Below are 20,754 nucleotides of genomic sequence, written 5' to 3'. Positions count from 1 at the left end.
CACACACACACAAACACACACACACACACGTGAGTCTGTGGAAGCTGAGCTGGAATAATAGAGGCATTCAGAGGTACTGAATGAGCTGGTGAATGGGAGGAGAAAGGGGCTGTAAACTAACTGTAATGTCCAGAGTTCAAGGCTCTTTTCCACTTTCCGTGACTCACGTGTAAAAGCGTGTGAAAGTGTGTGAAAGCTTGTGTGTGTGTGCGTTACCCTAATACATGCACTCTCACTGTCACCCAAGTGATCTCTTTGTAATAATGCGGCTTCTTGCTGATAGAGATTAAGTAAGTCTTTTTTCATTCACTGCTTTAATTTGTTTAAGTTTTCCTGAAGAAGCACTTCTTTTCGCTTTTGTCATGTGACTTTATTCACAGATTTAGCACACATGAAAACAGGTCAGCGAGGCACATTAAACAAACACACAGTGTTCAAACGCAGGCAGAATGAAACTTCACTGTGCTCTCAGTAATCTTCCACAGTTATTTCAGATGGACAGCGTTGAGCAAAATGACCGGCCACGCTCCAGGCAGCTTGTTCTCGCACACGCCCTGGACGAAGCACAGCTGGATCTCCTCGGGCAGAGGCTAGAAAAGAAGTGTCTGTCACTTTCGGAGAGGGTAAAGTCACAATGTCGGTGAGTCAAAGGATAACATTTTTTGGCCTTACTGCGTTTGACCCAGCTGTGTTTATCTGAGGCTCTATAGCTGATAGCTTGTGCGTGTTTTCCTCCAGGTGTTCTGGTTCCAGGATAAAAAGCTTCGTGCTGGAGGTTATTCCCGTCCTGTCATGGCTCCCTCATTACTCCGTTAGACACAACGCCGTCGGAGATCTGGTGTCTGGCATCAGCGTTGGGATCATGCATCTACCCCAGGGTTAGGCTACAGCAACAGATAAGAGTATCATAAAAGTCACAAAAGAGTCTGAACTACAGTCTGCCACAATACCTTCACTCACAAATCTATAAAGGCTTCATTCCCCTCCCTTATCGCATTAAGATTTACAATATGACTTTGATTGATAAAGACTAAAGAACTATAATAATCTTTAACCAACAATAAATTATTAAATCCATCAAACTTTCACGTAGATCTTTGTGGCAACTTTGTGGCCCTAACCTTAATTTAAGCACTTAAGTGAGCTGTTTCTTTCTTGTGCATTTTAATATGCTGAATCCAAATATAACATCTAAAATAACTAATTCACAATCATATTTAAGTTTCTGCATTTTACAGCCTGTAAGGTTAAGGTGTAGTGTGTAGGTGGGAGGTTGTGATGCAGAGAAACATTGCTTTCATTGGATAAATATGTAAGCCTGGCCACACGTTTTAATTATTTCAAAATGGAAACTGCAACTGCCAATTCTAGAGGTCACAGCACATTGTGAAAGGAAATAATTTAAAAACATATAACTTTGCTTTGCAGCATTACAGACAAAGTGTCAAATTGAGCTAAGATTTATAATTTCAAGTTCATATCAGACTTCATATGAACCCAGTTTCATTCAAATTTGCTGAAGGGTTTAGAATGAGTGTAAATGTGAAAATTGGCACCTATATTATCCACAGATTTATTCAACACTGATTTGCACAGCCGCCTCCTTTATTCTTTTCCAGGTATGGCCAATGCCATGTTGGCAGGAATTCCTCCAGCATTTGGTCTGTACGCTTCTCTTTATCCTCTGATCGTCTACTTCATCTTTGGCACTTCCAGACACCTCTCCATCGGTGATTCTTACATTTGACGCTTTTTCTGGATTTTCCTACAGTCATTCCATACAGTGACGTTTCCATGAGCACCTCTGAAAATCTATTAGGAATTTTTTCTGTTGCAAAAAAAATAATTTAATCGTTTAAAAAGTATTTTTCTTATTCAATCATTTTACTAAATAAAGCCTAATTCAGTAACTAAAGATACTTCAGGAAAGAGTAAACTAGTTCTGCTGCTCTGTGTGTGTGTGTGTGTGTGTGTGTGTGTGTGTGTGTGTGTGTGTGTGTGTGTGTGTGTGTGTGTGACAGGTACCTTTGCTGTCCTGTCCATCATGATTGGGACTGTGACAGCTAATGTGGAGTTGCTTAGCGACGGTGATGAAGCAGCTGTTGAAGCAGCCAAAGTAAACGTAACGGTGCAAGTCACCTTCCTTTGTGGCCTAATACAAGTACGCGCACACACACACACACACACACACACACACACACACACACACACACACACACACACACACACACACACACATCCAGAATTGTGATTCTGATATTTTGTAAACTACCATTCATTTATTTTTAATTAATTAAGACTAGAGTGGCACTCAGTCAAAATGGAAATACTAAACCTTCTTGTGTCTGCGTTTGTGTGTCTTTAGCTCCTTTTGTACCTGCTGCGGGGAGGTGTTGTGTGCCGCTGGCTGTCGGATCCTGTAATCAGAGCCTACACCACAGCAGCCGCCCTGCACATGATCATCGTACAGCTGCCGCTAATGACAGGAGCACCAGTACAGAAACATACTGGACTGCTGGCTTCACCTAGGGTCAGTTGAAACAGCTGCACTATCATGCACACATTCAGGCACGCCACCTTTGAGCTGAAATAAGTAAGTCCAGAAACAAGAAACAAAGGAGAGCATCATCCTTTTTTCTAGACTTCATGTAAAAAAACCTCTCTGTGAACTTTTTTTTTTATCAGGAATAAAGAAATAATCTAATGATACCTCCTAACTGCATGGGCCGTGGCTGTAAATTACTTTCTTTTTCTTTGGCACTACGTGGTGCAAATTAAACTCCTTCAAAGACACATCGTGTCACCTCTACACTGACAGTATTGCACTTCTTAAGTGTCAGGGTGTTTTATCAGCACTTTGCAGGTGGTTGATTTCCTCCAGAGCCACTGAACTGTAAGGTTTGATGTGCACTAGAGCACATGAATCTGAAAATGTGAAAACCATTTAGTTGGGCATTTGGACATGTGAGTATATTCTTCTGGAGCTACCTCAGGTGGCCGTAAGAGCAAATGCAGTTTCCTGCTGCGTTATTAAAGCAGGTCCTATAATTTGAAAGTGCAGCTGGAAGTTTTGTGTGTGTGTCTTGCAGACTTTCATAGATGTTCTGTATGGAGTGACCAATGCTGTAACAGGAACTCTGTTAGTCTCTTTGGTTTCTTTGCTGATGCTCATCGGAGGCAAACTGCTGAATGAGCGGTTTAAGAACAAACTGCCTGTCGCCATACCATGGGAGCTTATACTGGTGAAACACACACAGACACACACGCACACGCACACACACGCACACACACAAACACATAAACAGTAGACTCATGTCCATAAGATGCACCCAGATGGACAGATGCCACGGTGATGAACTGATGAATGACTCATAATTATATAATAATCTGTTTTTAATCTCCAAAGCCACGATTCTCCACATACAGCAAATATGTGCACCTGGACACTGGTTAATCATCATTCTCTTGTCTGATGTGTTGATAAGAATTGAATTTGTTTGTTTGTACTGCTTCTCAGTTCTTCAAGTAATTTAAAGATTTCAATTAAGGATTACTGTAACATTTTTTAATGTAGTTACAGCTATGTAATTACACAGCTATTTAATTTTATAACAAAAAAAGAGAGCGAGAGAGGTAAAAAACGTACTGCGTGCAAAAGAACTCCCGACGTTTTTTATGCTTCATGTTTTCAGTTATATACAATTGTAGGTTTTGTAGTATATCATGGGGGAAAAAGCTTTAAGACAAAGGCTAGTTTTATCAGTTATCTGTTTATGTCAGTGTGTACTTGAACTGGCCGATTTATGTGATATTAGGATGCAGATTACTTTATATTCTTCTTTTCCAAAGTGAACATTCAGTGCAGAAAATGTCACTTCCACTGCTTTTCTCTCATAGATTGTTCTCAGCACCCTCCTGTCAGTACAGATGGATCTGGCTGGACAGCACAGAGTCCAGGTGGTGGGACACATACCCAGTGGGTCAGTAGAACTGGGTTATTGTTTGTTTGCTTTAGTCATTTAGATTTGCTTCTTCTTTTAAAAAAAAAAAAATCAAATAGTCACGATTGTCAATGATTGTCAAGCTGGAAATGCTAACTTCTAACTGTCAAATGTAATATTCCCTCCAACACAAAAGCAACAAAAAGACTCTGAAAAATCCTTTTAGAAAAATGGTCTGAAATGAATCAGTTTAATGTGACTCCAGAAAAATGTAATTCTCTCTAACTCAAAGTGAGTCAAGTAGATTTATGGCAGAAAAAGACATTATGCTGCTTTTATTTACCTATTAGCTTTAAAGTGTTAATATCATGCAAAGAAAATGACACTAACATCTAAACTGTAGCTCACAAATATTTCTATGAGAAGAAAAGTATCAGTTCTTCATGCTTTTGTTGTCATGTTGCAAATGTGCTGCTAGCTTTGTCACACCTGATAGCTTTAAGAAAATGCTGTGTTATGATGAATAATTCACAAGGTAGTCATAATTCTTTATAATACTGAATATTATAATTTCTTTCCTTTTAATAATATCTTAGTCACTGAGTCAAAGAACCTCTCCTCCTCCTCCTGCTCCTCTCCAGCCTGTCTCCCCCAGCTCTTCCCTCCTTGTCTCAGTCCAGAGAGCTTTTCATTCCAGCTCTGTCCTTGGCTTTGATTGGCTTCAGTTTCCTCTCAGCCATGGGCTCAATGTTTGCCAACAAACATGGCTACTGTGTGGACCCGAGTCAGGTACATTCACCCCAATAACAGTTTAACTCAGATCAGAAAATACATACTCTGTTATTTGTGTAGTGAGCGAAAGCCACCGAGTAACCGCTAAGGGCCTCTATACTACTTGTGCAAACTTTCAGGCCCAAAGCTCTCACAGGAACGAGCCCAGAATAAACAGGACAAGAGGGTCAATATCAGTCAGATATGTTAAAATTTATTATTTTAAAAGAACACGAAGGGTTTGCAAAAGGCCTAAAACATCAAAATGGTAAAAGGTCACTAACGACCACAAGATAGTGTTATTGGTGCAACCTGCCAGCAATGCAACTATCACCTGAGGGCTTGCTCTCCCTTGGCGGTCCCAGATGCTCGTTGCTTTAAAAGAAACAAATCCACCCCAAATAAATACGAGCCCAACAGAACACTTATTGCATGCACTAAGTGCTAGTTCAGGCAATAATCGGTGGCACTAAAAATCACTCTTAATAAAAACTTATTCACTGCAAATCCACACAGAGCACCTCTAAAGATCCTAATTCCCCTAAGGTAAGAGCCCCACTCAGGGATTGCACAATGCCCGACTAATATTGCACCAGCCCAGTAAAAATAAAAACAAACCCGGCATAAAAAAACAGTTTTAAAAGGTGACCCTACCAAAACCAAAAACACAACAACAAGGAGAAGGAGGAAAAAAAACAGTGACAAATTCACATGTGCAGCCTGCCCTGCAGGAGGCAATACAATATAAATTAGATTATAGTGCATCAATATACTTTTTTTTAATGTCAAATATATTAAGTTAACATACCTCCAGCAGACAACTGTGTTTGCTGCACACCTGGCTTATCTTGGCTTATCTTGTAAAAATCACTACTAAAACATAAAATACAATAAACATCAAATACATTTCAACAAATTAAAAAAAACACTAAAAGAAAAACAGCCTGTACCTCGAACCTCTGCTGTAGAGGTTTAAAACAACTGTTTGTGTAGCAGACAATTAAAACTTCTCAGGCTCTTCACCTACTCACACAACCATTGTTCACAGCCGCTCGTCAGTGGAAATGAAGAGCACCTGCTGCTACTTCCTCTTTTATACCCTCCATTGGGTCCCCTGGGTCCTAAAGACTTCCCCATTACAATTGCCCCCGTTTTAAAAGGTCACCGTCCCGGTGACCACTTACTGCCAGGGCCTAAATAAATTTTGGGGCAAATCATTATGGACAAGAGAGCTCTGTGAATCGCTAGTGAGAACAGCAGTAGTCTGATTTACTGACCGTGGGAGATTAAAGGGGTTAGAATGCTTTCCTGCTGTACTTCTTTTAGGCCGCCCCTGAACTCTTCCCGAGTCCTGCTCTAAAACATTCTCCCTATTATCAATCCCACTTTCCTCTGGCTGTTCTGGAACTATGGATACAGGGTTCAAGTTGCTCGAGCCTATGCTACTAGTTTCACTAACAAGCTCGGGAACACATACCGAGGGTGGCTGATCTTTGGGTGGGTTTGGAACAAGGGCGAGTACAACTCCACCAGCCTCACTGTCATCATCTGGTGTATCTGATGTTGACTGCCGGGGTGACTCAACTACCAGCCCTGGGTCAGAGAGAGGATATTCGTCTGGAGCAGGTGCTACAATACCCGAGGGTATTACTCTCAACTCGGCCCGATTTAAGTTCTTGTCTGGACCTGAACGATCTCTAGGGCGTATTTTGTAAACCCTGCCTTCTTTGTCCATACTCTGCACAACAACATACACCATAGGATCCCAGGCATCGTGGATCTTATGGCGGCCTAAAGGATGACTTTTCCGATAAACCAGAGTACCTGGGGAGAGAAGGGAAGTAACTGTGGGCTGAAAATGTTTATTTCTCCTCTCTGCAGCTTGTTGGAGTTGTTCTTTCGCATGCACATAAACTGAACTTAGACGTTGTTTATGCTCCTCTACCCACTCCTGCGCAGATCTAGACATTGGTTCCGACTGGGAAGCCCCCAGTAAGAAGTCAACAGGCAACTGGGGCTTCTGACCAAACATAAGCTCATAAGGTGAAAAACCGGTGGACTGATGTTCTGTGGTATTGTAAGCATACAATACCTGTGGCAAGTATTGCGGCCACTTTCTTTTCTTATCAGGAGGGAGCGTACGCAACAGATCATGGAGTGTTCTGTTAAATCTCTCGCATTGTCCATTGCCCTCAGGATGATATGGTGTGGTCCTGCTTTTGTCTATGCCGTACAGGTGACACAGACGTTTCAGCAAGTCTCCCTCAAAGCTCTTTCCCTGATCACTATGGATACGCTTAGGGACCCCATAGATATAAAACCATTTTTCAGTTAATACCCGTGCCACTGTACTTGCCCGTTGATCTACTGTAGGGTATGCTTGAGAGAACTTTGAAAACACGTCAGTGACCACAAGTACATTCTCACGCCCATCACTAGACTTGTCCAAAACACTGAAATCAATGGCAATGACTTCCAGGGGTTTAGAAGCCACCAAACCCCCCCTGAATGTGCGAACTTTTGGTTTTACAGCCTTTGCCAAGACACAACGATCGCACTCCTGACAATATTTCTCAATGTCACGTGCCATAAAGGGCCAAAAACACCTTTCTCTCACCAGGCTGGTAGTGCGTCCAATGCCTTGATGCCCATGATCATCATGTAAACTTCTCAGGACCTCTGTTTGCAAGCACTGGGGTAGCAACAGTTGAAACAAAACTTGGCCATTACCAGGTGTCTGAACTTGACGATACAAGACACCTTCCTTCAACTTGATTCTGGGCCACTGTTGCACCAACTTTTTCACTCCCTTACTTACATTACCCATTTCCTGCTTGGTAGGCAGCCTCCCTCTTTCCCAATACTGTGAAAAAGGGCCAATTACCGGGTCAGCAGCTTGAAGGGATATTAGATCAGCTTTAGGTCGGGATGGAAATGCACCTATGGCTCTACACGTAGCGGCAACAGCATTTCCCAGTTGACCTACATCTGTCTGATCTTGCACTTCCTGTGGAACCTTCAACCCTGGAAGCAGGCCAGATGGACTCTGTGGATGCAGTTGCCGTGACAATGCATCAGCGTTGCGATTGCTGGGACCTGGCCTATATTTAATCTCAAAGTTGAACACAGCTAGTTCTGAGGCCCATCGCTGCTCTACGGCTCCCAATTTAGCAGTTTGCAAATAGCTAAGGGGATTGTTATCTGTGAACACGACAAACTTATTTCCCAACAAATATTCACGGAATTTTTGAGTGACAGCCCATTTTAGTGCCAAGAATTCCAACTTTCTAGAGCTATAATTGGACATATTCCTTTCACTAGGTCGCAGGCCCCGGCTAGCAAAAGCAACTGGCCGCCTCTTTCCTTCTTGCTCCTGAGATAAAACTGCCCCTAACCCTGCCTGACTAGCATCTATCTCAAGGACAAAAGGTTTAGCAAAATCTGCATATGCCAATACTGGGGCACTAACCAGCAGCCTTTTTAGTGTTTGGAATGCATTCTCACATTCCTCACTCCAAAGGTGACACATTGCCCCACTGGCACCACTTCTACGTTTCTTCTTGGTACCTCCCAGCTCGCCCACCAGCCGGTGGAGCGGGGCAGCATACTTGGCAAAACCTTCAACAAAACGCCGATAATATGAGGCAAATCCCAAAAATGACTGTAGCTCTGTACAAGTAGTCGGTCGTGCCCACTCAGCCACTGCACTAATCTTAGAAGGGTCGGTCGCCACCCCAGAAGCCGATATCACATGCCCGAGGTATTGAACCTCTGGCTGGAAAAAGTGACACTTCTCCAGCTTCAACTTTAGATTGTGTTCTTTGAGCCGCGTTAAGACCAAGTCAAGACGCTCCAGATGCTGCTCAAAGGAGGATGAAAACACAACAATATCATCCAGGTACAATAAAAGGGACTGGAAACTTTGATCCCCAAAAATCCGCTCCATTAGCCTCTGAAAGGTGCTAGGGGCATTACAAAGCCCAAATGGCATTCGATTGAATTCGAACAGACCAAAAGGGGTACAGAAAGCAGTCTTGGCTTTGTCCTTCTCGGCCACTGGTACTTGATTATACCCACTTGCAAGGTCCAATGTAGAGAACCACTGTGCTCCCGTCAGGGCATCTAATGACTCCTCAATACGGGGTAATGGATAAGCATCTTTCCGTGTCTTGGCATTAAGCAAACGGTAATCAACACACAGCCTAATCTCTCCATTTTTCTTGAAAACCACCACAATTGGGGAAGAATAAGGGCTACTGCTTAGACGCACTACCCCCCGATCCAACAAATCTTTAATATGGGCTTTCACTTGTTCGTACTGAGAGGGTGGGAGCCTGCGATACCGCTGTCGCACTGGGGCATCATCCATTAAAGGGATCTCATGTTCCACCAAGGTGGTACATCCTAAATCTCCCTCCCCATAGCTGAAAACTGAACAATACTTCTGCAAAAGTGACACTCCTTGTTGTGACTGTTCATTGGACAAGTTAGGCCATGAGAGCTCGGAAAAATCAAGGTGCGGATGCGCCTGTACAGTCACTTCGTGCATCGTTATCTGCAACGTGGGATCATCAGACTCTGCAGTAATGCCAGAGTCCCCAGATGATGGAGGGTCAACCAGATGCAATTCACCTAGTTGTGTACAGGGCGGTAACCAAACATCCTCAATTCCCACATTAACCACCGGAATGTCAACAACACCCTGTTCAACAGAAAGGAGGGCCGGAGAAACCAAGATGCCCCCTGGCAGGGGATTACCTGTCGCTATGGGCTCCAGGAGCACTGATGGAAGGTTAATGTTAGCAGCAGAGGGGCAGCTAGTACGTATCCATTTCAACGAACCAGCAGGGACACAAACAGCTCGACCGTGGACTTTTGCTTTACCTAAATACCCGGATGTATTCAAAGCCTCAATGCGCTGACACTTGTGAAGTGTCTCTCTCCACGTCTTACTGGCATTTTCAAGGGCAGGAGATTCAAACAGACGAGGGCCAAACTGCTCAAAGAGTAGGTGGTAACAACGGCTAATGATATTCATCCCCAAGAGGCCAGGCACACTCTGTGGCTGCTGAACGCTCCCATCTAGAGGGTCCTCCACCACCAACACGCCCATTTTTGTCAGGGTGCCACCAAAAACAGTCACATCAAGCTCCATGTAGCCTATATAGGGGATTTTCAACCCATTAGCTGCCCTGAGGCGTAACCATTGGCATTTCTTTAAGTGCCCCACCCCCTGCGACCTGAAGTGCTTCTCAAAGAAACTCTCTCGAATAGTGGTGACCATGGACCCAGTATCCAAAAGACAGGGAACTATAACACCCCCCATTTCTATTTCCACCACTGGACAATTCCCAATTAGTCGAGAGGGATCTTCCATAACAACTTCAGCCGAGCCTATAAACCCTGTTCCTGATGCCTGGCTCTCTGCACCAGAGGGACCTAGTTTCCCGATGGCTGAGACTCAGGGCCTTGTTCCACAACCTGACTTTGTACATGTGCATCAGCATGAGACCCACCACTATTCTTTATAGCTGGATGTTTTACCCTACAGAACCTGGCAATATGACCAGCCCTACCACACCGATGGCAAATTGGCTTTCCATCTGCCTGGAAACGAAAAGGCCTAGTTGTGGGAGGGGTCAGGGGTAGTTCAGTCTGAGACGGCTGTGAAAATTGGACAGACATTTGCTTCATGAGCGTATCCAATTGAACCTGTTGTTTACGAAGGCACTCTTTTATCTGTAGAATGTCATCATTAGGCCCAAGGGTGACTGCATGCATCTCTGCATTAACTCCCTCTACTACCTGACAGTTCGCATCACAAGAATAGGCTCGGGACCTAGTTTTCCCTCCCTGCCTACCTACATCAGCCCACTTAAGGGCGATACTGCGTAGGGCAAGAAAGGACATGTCTGGTGTTTGAAGGACCCGCTGTTTCAGCTCTCTGCGCAGCATATCATCATGGACATGTTCAGTAAACTGGTCCCTTAGCAATATATCAGAATTTGGAATACCACCTGGTGTCTTACAGATTACAGTGTCCATTAAAGATTTAAGGGCATGAGAGTAATCTCGCAGAGATTCCCCTTCTCGCTGGGTGCGCTGGAAGAACTGTAGCTGGGCAGCTACATATGACTGAGTGCAGCTATAGTGCTCGACCAAAATATCAAAGATCTTGTCAGGAGTGTCTCTGCTGATACTCGAATGAAAACAGACCTCAGATTTAGCACTGCCATCAAGATGGTCCATCACAAACATCACTTGTGCTGCTCTTGACATAGGACGAATCTCCAGGCATCTACGTACTTCTTCAACCCACTGGTCAACAGTTAACAAGTCCACTGACAATTTACCAGTAAACCTTGGGCATTTACGCTCCTGAGGTGCATAAACGTAACACACATTTGTAGCTTCATTTATTGGGTTGATATTTGATGGCACAGTAGATGGACCTGGCACTGGATCTGGCACTGGACCAGTCCCAGGAGAACGTTCCTGTAATTGGTCTCTCAACTGTTCATTTGCTGCTTTTAGCTGTTGCAGCTGCTCCAAGAGGGCCTGTACGTCGTCCATAGGGTCGGCGAAGGAGGTCTATTATCCCCGCAGCAGCCCAAGCGTTGGCTTCCCCTCCGTAGAAGATGTCACTGTTTTTCCTCCTCTCCTCTAACACTCTTACTAAAATAAACAGGGCCACACTAAAATAAAAACCAAACACCGTAACTGATATGACCTGGATCCTGTCGACAACGCCAAATAATGTAGTGAGCGAAAGCCACCGAGTAACCGCTAAGGGCCTCTATACTACTTGTGCAAACTTTCAGGCCCAAAGCTCTCACAGGAACGAGCCCAGAATAAACAGGACAAGAGGGTCAATATCAGTCAGATATGTTAAAATTTATTATTTTAAAAGAACACGAAGGGTTTGCAAAAGGCCTAAAACATCAAAATGGTAAAAGGTCACTAACGACCACAAGATAGTGTTATTGGTGCAACCTGCCAGCAATGCAACTATCACCTGAGGGCTTGCTCTCCCTTGGCGGTCCCAGATGCTCGTTGCTTTAAAAGAAACAAATCCACCCCAAATAAATACGAGCCCAACAGAACACTTATTGCATGCACTAAGTGCTAGTTCAGGCAATAATCGGTGGCACTAAAAATCACTCTTAATAAAAACTTATTCACTGCAAATCCACACAGAGCACCTCTAAAGATCCTAATTCCCCTAAGGTAAGAGCCCCACTCAGGGATTGCACAATGCCCGACTAATATTGCACCAGCCCAGTAAAAATAAAAACAAACCCGGCATAAAAAAACAGTTTTAAAAGGTGACCCTACCAAAACCAAAAACACAACAACAAGGAGAAGGAGGAAAAAAAACAGTGACAAATTCACATGTGCAGCCTGCCCTGCAGGAGGCAATACAATATAAATTAGATTATAGTGCATCAATATACTTTTTTTTAATGTCAAATATATTAAGTTAACATACCTCCAGCAGACAACTGTGTTTGCTGCACACCTGGCTTATCTTGGCTTATCTTGTAAAAATCACTACTAAAACATAAAATACAATAAACATCAAATACATTTCAACAAATTAAAAAAAACACTAAAAGAAAAACAGCCTGTACCTCGAACCTCTGCTGTAGAGGTTTAAAACAACTGTTTGTGTAGCAGACAATTAAAACTTCTCAGGCTCTTCACCTACTCACACAACCATTGTTCACAGCCGCTCGTCAGTGGAAATGAAGAGCACCTGCTGCTACTTCCTCTTTTATACCCTCCATTGGGTCCCCTGGGTCCTAAAGACTTCCCCATTACATTTGTTTCAATATCGTGCAGAGAAACTGAGAGAAGTAAAGTTAATTAAAGGTGTTTTAATGAAACTGCACTTCCAGTGCCTTCTGGAAATTAAAGTGGTGTCCCCAGATTTCTGCAAATGTAGGCACACTTGCTGAACCTCAGCTTTGATTCCCTTCAAACTCTTTTTTTGAAGTTTGTCTGACTTTCCTGGATGAATCTTCTTTGAACAATTCACTGCAACTACTTCCTTTTTTAGCCTCATTGTTAAATCTGCTGTAGAGACGACTGAGAGTAAGTCAGAGTTTTCTGGCCGTGCAACCCAGGGCAGGGCAAAAATGAAGAGTAGGGTGATGTACTGTAGATACAGAACATGTAGAAATCAAATATAAGTGATAAATGTGATGTAGCTAGTCATTTAGCCATTTAAAGATGTGGACTCAGCTGTATGTCCCTGCCTCAGGACCTGCTGGCGCTGGGTCTGTGTAACACCATTGGAGCGATGTTTCAGTGCTTTGCTGTCAGCTGCTCCTTTTCTCGCAGCATGGTCCAGGAAAGCATCGGTGTCAAAACACAGGTCAATTATCTTTTTCAGAAGTCCAGCTCCCTTCAGCTAAACACATTTTTAATCAGGCTAAAATAGCACCTACTAAAACGTTATGAGTCTCATAATGTGCTGTAAGTCATTTTCTTCTTTGCTTGCGGTGTTCTTTTTGTTCATATTTTTAGATGGCTGGTCTGGTGTCAGCTCTGTTGATTCTGACAGTCTTGTTGGAGATTGGTTATCTCTTTGAGCAGCTGCCAAAGGTAAAGCGAATCTAACATAACAGGTATTATTAATGTTTATTATACAAGCTCTTACAGCTAGAGTTCAAATCACCAGACTCTCACCCATGGCAGTCACGTTTTCCAGACAGCAACAGAGAAATGGAATATTTAAAGTTTTTAGTATTATTTTGATGATAAGTAAGAACTTCTTTCTGGCAAGTTTACACGTGATTACAGGACATGAAATGAGGTGAGTCAATGTCTCGTAGCGCTAAGACACCTTTACTTTCCCTAAAGCATGGAAACGATCGCCAGGGTGATTCACGTGTCTGAGCCAATGTTGGGTAATGGTTTGCTGTGTGTACCAGGCAGTGCTGGCAGTGATTATCGTGGTGAACCTTCAGGGCATACTGGCTCAGTTCAGAGATGTGCGTCTGCTCTGGAAATCTGACAGATTAGACCTGGTGGGCTTGGCGCACACACATCATTAATCATAGCACAGAAACAGCTACAAACACCATTCCGGGACTGATCCAGGAATTTTCCCTCTCTTCTCCCTGCGTTCCTTTAGCTCGTGTGGATAGTGTCACTGACTTCCACCTTCATTTTTAACCTGGATCTGGGTCTGGCTGTGGCTGTCGTCTTCTCTCTGGTCACACTCCTTTACAGGACACAACAGTCAGTGAATGTGATTTTACAAACCTTACATGGAGCATTTTGGACCAAAAGAAAAAAAAGATCACTGTATTTATTTTGGAGTGAAAATCCAAAAGTCCCTGCCAACATTTATTATGTTTTCACAAAGTCATTGCTTCACATACTTTTATATGGTTTAAATGGTTCCACTGTCTGTTTCTCTCCCCCCTCAGGACTCAGGACGACTTGTGCACTCATCAGTATTCCCCTCTGTCTCTCTCACACTTTTCATCTTGTCCTCATCTTCCAGCTCCACCACCGTTGTTTTGGGTCACATTCCTGGTACAGACTGTTACAGAGATGTGGAGCTCTACCTTGAGGTAAACTTCAGAAAAATATAAATCCATCTCACAACATCAAAGAAAAGAAATAATCAGAAAATCATTAAAACACAACCCCAGTGCAGTCCCTGTTCTGTTTTGTTACAGTTTTAACTTTGAAATCTTTTCCAAGCGACTATAAACGTTGAGAACATGACGGTCGTTGATCTAAAGAAGAGATTCTTTGAAATTCTTATAAGGTCAGAGTATAAATGAGGTTTCACTACACAGCTGCAGAACTGACTGAATTTAAACTCTCTTCAGACTTCTTGTTACACTTTTATTTGGGGTTTCTCCTCCTTCAGCATCTCTCTGTGATTTAAGCTTCTTTCTGATCAGCTTCAGTTTTACACACCCTTTATATTTGCTCCTTAAGGCGAAGTATTCCTTGTGTCCAGATGTGTAAAATATGTCTGTAGGACGAGGGTTAATAATCCAGGCGTTCGTAATTGGGTCATGGGCTATTAAAATGTGAAGAGCTACAACGATTTATTGATTGGCAGAGATGAATCACGCTGACATTACATGACTCCCGATGATCCTGGCTGGCTGCAGTCTGTGAGCTAGCGTATGTAAAGTGGTATCAGTATGAAAGCCAGTCAATTATGAATTCTCCACAGCTTGTTTTGCATCTGCACATCAATCTTTCAGACAGAGGCTGGTGTGCAAATTAGCATAAACACATCAACATCAGCGTGAAAGACTTTTTGTAGATTTTTTTGACATAATGGAAAAGCCTTTGGGAAATACGTAGATATATTTAAGCTGGAATATTTCAGTAGCTGTGTATGCATGCATCACAGCTATTAAATCCCTTTGCCCTCATCAAAACGAATCTCCGTTGTTTATGTTGATGATATAAAGTACTAAACCCCCCACCGAGAGAAAAAGCATACATGACACCCAATAACAAACCATGTTTTCTTCCTCAGGTCAGGTTTTATTAAGTGAAACTGTCACAGAGCCAAAACCTACTAAAAATACACCCCAGGCTGAAACCGACCATCTGTCACACATCAAAATACCAAACTGCAACCCAAGGCAATCTGTCTGGGCACAGAGCATCAGTGACTTCCTCTTAACTTCTCACTCTCTGTTCCCTCCACTCGATTCTCTCCTCAGTCTGTTACTCTGGTGGCTGCTGCACATCTGCCCTCTGTGTATGTTCTTCATCTTACATCATAGATGTTGTGGTACTGTATACAGTGGAATTCCCTGTAGAAGACCCTACATGAATCACAGATTACCCAACAAAAGATCCAGATTAGCTGAGAAAAAAGAACCCATGTCTCTAAAGTCTAAATACAAACAGCCATTTTCTTACTCTTTAACTTAGCGGTTAGCAGTTAAGTCTCAGGGTCATGTTTTATTTGAGCAATAAGAAACAGCCTTTTTTTTCTATAGCTATATAGACTTAAACTGTTTGACCTTAAAATGAAGAATTTAAGTCTTTATGTGTATAGATATTTAATGGTAACAATAATGAATATTAAGTCTGTCCATACATCTGCTGAAAATATAACAGCAAAATAGAGAACATATACAAATACCTTCATCAATATCTAGTAGCATCTTTTTTTAATGAACAAAGGAGATGGCACAGGTGTTACCCTACTGTACTGCACACATCTGTTTTTCTAATGTCCCTTAAAGTGAGTGCACCAGAATTTTGCTGCAAGTACTGCCCGTGTGTCACTACAGTAACCTGTTACACCTGTCCACTGTTAAATGCATGTCTGTTTTTCTTAACAGGCGAAGCAAATTCCAGGCGTGACGATACTCACATGTTCAAGTCCACTTTACTTTGCCAACTCTGAACTGGTGTTCACAAAGATAAGACAGGTGCCAATACACACACACACACACACACACACACACACATGCACGCACACACACACATACATATGCACACACACATTGATCTCCTAGAGCTCTGTCCTGATATGTAACTATTAATCTTGAATCTTCAACCTAATGATTACCAAACATTAAGTCTTGTAGACATAAAACTCTAATCAGCCAATCACATAGCAGTAGCTCAGAGACAGGTGATTTAGGTGACTTTGAACGTAGGATGAGAAAAGATGGGCTGGACTGAGTATTTCACAAACTGCTGATCTACTGCAATTTTCCCACATGACCATCTCTACAGTTTGCAAAGAATGGGATGAAAGAGAGAAAATATCCCGTGAGCAGCAGTTCTAAAGGAAAAATGCCCTTTTCATGTCAGAGGTCAAAGGAAAAGGACTCGACATGGTAGACATGGTAACAGAAAAGTGACAGTAAATCAAATAATCACAGATTACAACCATGAAGAGCATCTCTGAACACAAATGTCGAAGCAAACGAACTGCAGCACCACAGGACCACACTGAGTACCACTCCTGTCAGCTAAAGACAAAAAACTGAAGCTGCAATTTGGCAAAACTGGACAGTAGAAAATTGGAAAAATGTACCCTCATCTGATGAGTTTTGATTTCTGCTGCAACGTTCAGATGGGAGGGTCAGGATTTGGTGTAAATAACATGAAAACTTGGCTCCATCCTACCTCGTATCAACAGTTCACTGTATTCAGATGATATCCATGGTCACCAGATCCCATAGCGCACCGTTTGGATGTGGTGGAATTTGAGATTCACATGAAGGATGTGCAGCCGACAAATATGCAGCAACTGTGTGATGCTGGCACATCAGCGTGAGACCAAAATCTCTGAGGAATGTTTCCAGAAACTGAATCGGTGAAAATGTCCAGTGAGTGTAACTCTGAGTTTCATCGCCAGCCCCATGCTTTATGCAATGTGCTTGTGTGTGTATTTGTGCACCTCTAGTTGAAATAGAAAAATCTCAAAAGCATGTTTGAAGCACTGAAATGTAAATTTTTCACTTGTAACTTTTCCTCTTCACTTCTTTCCTCTTGCAACTTGGAGACGGTGAATCATGGTCAGAAGGAAAACTCAGCTGGAGTTCACATCGCTGCTTCTTCGGTTTCTTCCCCCCCAGCGCAGACACACATGCACACCTACTGCTTGGTTCTGGATCTCAGCTCTGTTACCTTCATGGACTCTGTGGCCATGACGGCACTTTGCAAGGTGAGGAGAGAAGTGCAGGATGAATGCAGCCAATGTATTTCTATGAAGAAATAATTTATTTGTTTGATATATTTATATTTACTCTAAACAGTCTAAAGGGAACTTATTCTCTGAGGCACTGTCATAGTGGGCAGTATTGTAGGTTTTTTATTTGTTCTCTGAAAACTTCTCTTTCCACTATCACCCAGAAAAAAAAATTTACTGAATAAAATCTATAGAAGCCAGTAACATGCTACGAATAATGCTAATGCTAATGTAAATGGGTAAGATGCTAAATAATGACAAGATAATTAAAATCTACAAGACTCCAGGTCAAACAGAGTCCAGATATATTTTTCTGAGACAATAGTTCTAAATTCCTAAAATTTATCTTCATGTTTGAAAGTAAAGTGAAACGTATTTTGCAGGTTTTTTTGTGTGTGTGTTGGAACAGATCAGTGTTGTGTCAGCAGCAAATGTGGAGATTATGAAGGAAACTACAACAGACTGAAGCTGAATGAACAAAATAATGACATTTTCTTTCTCACTAAGCTAAAGCTTTTCTTTACCTACAACTTTTTGTCACAGATAAGACAGAAAATATAGTTTAGAGAAATATTCAGTCAGTTGTTTTACGTCAATATCACTAAAAATAAATTCAGCTTTAGAAATTGGATCACCAAACAGATGTATTCACTAATTCTCAAGGCCTCGGGAGGGAAAAAGTGCTGTCAGCCTGATATCTTTTTGCTGATTAAAGATATTAGCAAGAAATGGTTATGTAAGAAAAGACCAGCGTACTGGTCACGTGTGAGATAAAAACAAACCACGCGATTAACAACGTCACACGTGTGCATGTTGACGCAGAGCTTTTGCATAATTCTTATCTAATGGATAAGAAGAATTGAAACGTATTCGTCCCACTATGTATACATGTGCTTTTATATGATATTGGTAATGTTTATATGGTCACAAGATCCCTATGTTTGTGTGTGTTTTCACCAGGTTGTAGAAGTCTTGGACATCCAGGGTGTCGGTGTTTTTCTGGCAGCTTGCCCAGGTCAGCCTCATGTTTCATGCGCTCTTACTGTATCTCCCACAGAGTGACTTATCTTCTATTTCTCTCTCACACACTCATTCACGCACACACCCACACACACACACCCTCCGTTTCTCTTGGGTTTGGCTGTTACTGTTTCCACAGGTCAGGTTCTCACAACCCCTCCTAACTGGAGCTTTGCTTCAAGCTTCTTTTTCTTTCATTTTGAACTTCATGTAGCTGTTGCATTTTTTTTTCTTTAGGAGCTTTTTTTTGTATGCCAGTGCACACACGGCAGGTTGTGTCTTTCTAATGAGACATGGGAGTGTAAAAGCATTTTCCATGTGATTAACATCAGTAAATATTTCAAATTACGCTGTAAATTCTGTGATTTCTAATTCTCTCTGCATGTTTACAGAGAAAGTTTTATCCCAGCTCCAGACTCAGGGTTGTATACCAGACAGCCTGCCCCGCTCCTGTCTCTTTCCATCAGTCCATCATGCCGTCCAGCACTGCCTCACCATCCTACCCAGGTCCCTGGAGGTACGCACCATATATATATATATATATATATATATATATATATATATATATATATATATATATATATATATATATATATAGGTAGATAGATAGATAGACAATTCTTTTATTCTGCCTATTGCAACTGCTCAACTCCACTTTCACGGGGAAGCAGAGCTCATACACTCCTAAAATCATCTCATATTTTTAAATATGTGTTTTGTTGAGCAGCAGGTTTTCTGCTGTTTTTGTGTAGCCACATCGAACATGTAACTGTTTACAGCTCCTCTGTACTGTACTACTGCATCTGTGAAACTGACTCACTCACTTGTGTAGTCAGTACAGGCTGAAAAATACTAAGTGTGAAAATGCAAATTGAGAAAAGAAAAGACAAGAAAGAAGGGTAGGGGTGTAGTTAGTTAGAGGTGAATTTAGCAGACTGTAGGCTGGTACACTGTCTCTGATTGAGGCGGGAGGATTGAAGCTGTGTTAGCTGGATTTGCATGTGAGTCTTTTCAGTTGCATTTTTAGATCATGTATGAAGGTGATTGGATCTGGCTGACCAGAGGAGACAGTGTGGATCACAAAATATTATTTCTGTGTCCGAAAACTCTCTTTGCTCATTCAATCATTTCTCCCAATATAAAATTAAAATGCTTAGTCATAGTTACCAGTAAACTGAGATTTTGGACACTTATTGTCACAGGTGCAGTCACAGCTCTTGGGAGAATTGTATGCGTGTTGTGAACACTATGTTTGTTTTGTTCTGTTGGGGGGATTTTTACACTCTATCTATTGAACTGTAAATCTGGTGAACTGATATTTTGCTGCACTGGTTTTCTTTCCTTTAAATTGCTCATTTAAACTGTAATCTGCTATTGTGTGCTTTTGTGTCGCATTTCAACATATTTAAAGATTTTCTTTGTTTATTCTTTGCTTCTAATCAGGAAATCAACTCGGACACAAGCATTTGTTAAAACAACAAAGGGACAATAATTCTGCATAAAGCAGACCCCAAACACAACCCTGGGGTGGACGGCGTCCATTTATTTTTGACAGAAATGCTCTTTTGCATTTGCATGTTGCACATTTCCCAGGTTGGCTTTTCTCAGTCTTTGCTTTTTTGTATTTCCACAAATAAATGTAACAACAAATGTATTCTCCATTTCATGCTGTTATTAAACATTCTGAAATTTTGCTGATTTTCAATGCAGAGTGAAAAGTTTGAATCTCCTGGTTTTGAGCCTAGTACACCTGCTGCTCCGCAGCACTATCTGTCACACCAGAAAGGACTCAAACCCAAACATTCTAGCTTTGAAGAGAAGCGCCTTATCCATTAAGCTGTTGAGACTTGAGAATACCTGATGACAATGCAGACACAGAGCACTGATGGGCTTATTCATTAACCGAGGCAACAGTGTTCTTACAGTTTTTCTCCGTCGCTTTGGTGCTTTTCTCACATCACTATTAACATTAAAATGCTCACTTTTTGTACAGCCATTTACAGTAAAATCTACAGTAAAGTTAAACATTCCTGTAGTTAGGGAAGTAAGTGAGTACAAGACACTGAATACGTATGTTTCCCATTTTTACTGTGTAGGCTGTTTGTAATTCTACAACATTGTGCAAAAGAAAAATACTCTACAGTCACTTATTTAGAATAAACATAAGAAACACCCTTTTGGAAGAGCTGTGCACAAATGTGAACAATATAACAGTACATATTGTAGCTGAACATATGTAAATCATTCTGGCACATCCAGACGTTCCCGTCTGTCTGGCTACATATTTTCATCTACATCACAATGGATACCATTCCTTGCAATGCA

General features: G+C 41.9%; 1 protein-coding gene and 1 long non-coding RNA gene across 7 annotated transcripts; one reads left to right on the top strand and one right to left on the bottom strand.

The window, feature by feature from the left end:
- The first annotated feature begins 168 nt into the window (after positions 1–168).
- Positions 169–20,122, top strand: slc26a6.1 (solute carrier family 26 member 6, tandem duplicate 1). 6 transcript variants are annotated; one of them, XM_085443184.1, is made up of 19 exons: positions 169–290; positions 495–640; positions 739–878; positions 1,620–1,730; positions 2,022–2,161; positions 2,366–2,530; positions 3,090–3,242; positions 3,898–3,980; positions 4,583–4,730; positions 12,976–13,089; positions 13,242–13,319; positions 13,649–13,744; positions 13,852–13,958; positions 14,227–14,296; positions 16,049–16,138; positions 17,224–17,385; positions 18,370–18,424; positions 18,822–18,946; positions 19,873–20,122. In XM_085443184.1, exons 2-19 carry the CDS (start codon positions 495–497, stop codon positions 19,900–19,902), a joined length of 2,013 nt encoding a protein of 670 aa, XP_085299310.1. In that variant the 5' UTR covers positions 169–290; the 3' UTR covers positions 19,903–20,122. The 6 variants fall into 6 exon arrangements, 4 of the variants coding, with proteins under 4 accessions (XP_085299310.1, XP_085299308.1, XP_085299311.1 ...); XM_085443182.1 differs by lacking the exon at positions 169–290 and having other exon boundaries at positions 450–640; XR_014917070.1 differs by lacking the exons at positions 169–290; positions 18,370–18,424; positions 18,822–18,946; positions 19,873–20,122 and adding an exon at positions 16,449–17,047 and having other exon boundaries at positions 450–640; positions 17,224–17,287.
- Positions 526–1,663, bottom strand: LOC146684306 (uncharacterized). Its single transcript, XR_014917073.1, has 3 exons — positions 1,557–1,663; positions 673–884; positions 526–590 (listed from the first exon to the last, which is right to left on the bottom strand). It is a non-coding gene; the product is annotated as an uncharacterized LOC146684306 (long non-coding RNA).
- Positions 20,123–20,754: the final 632 nt, after the last annotated feature.

The sequence above is a fragment of the Copadichromis virginalis genome, linkage group LG20 (assembly GCF_057382275.1).
Source record: "Copadichromis virginalis isolate Kocher_CV1m ecotype Utaka linkage group LG20, C_Virginalis_male_GT1.1, whole genome shotgun sequence".
Classification (NCBI taxonomy): Eukaryota; Metazoa; Chordata; class Actinopteri; order Cichliformes; family Cichlidae; genus Copadichromis; species Copadichromis virginalis.
The sequence above is the reverse complement of the archived record's forward strand: the minus strand, read 5'-3'. Positions and strand labels throughout refer to the sequence as shown.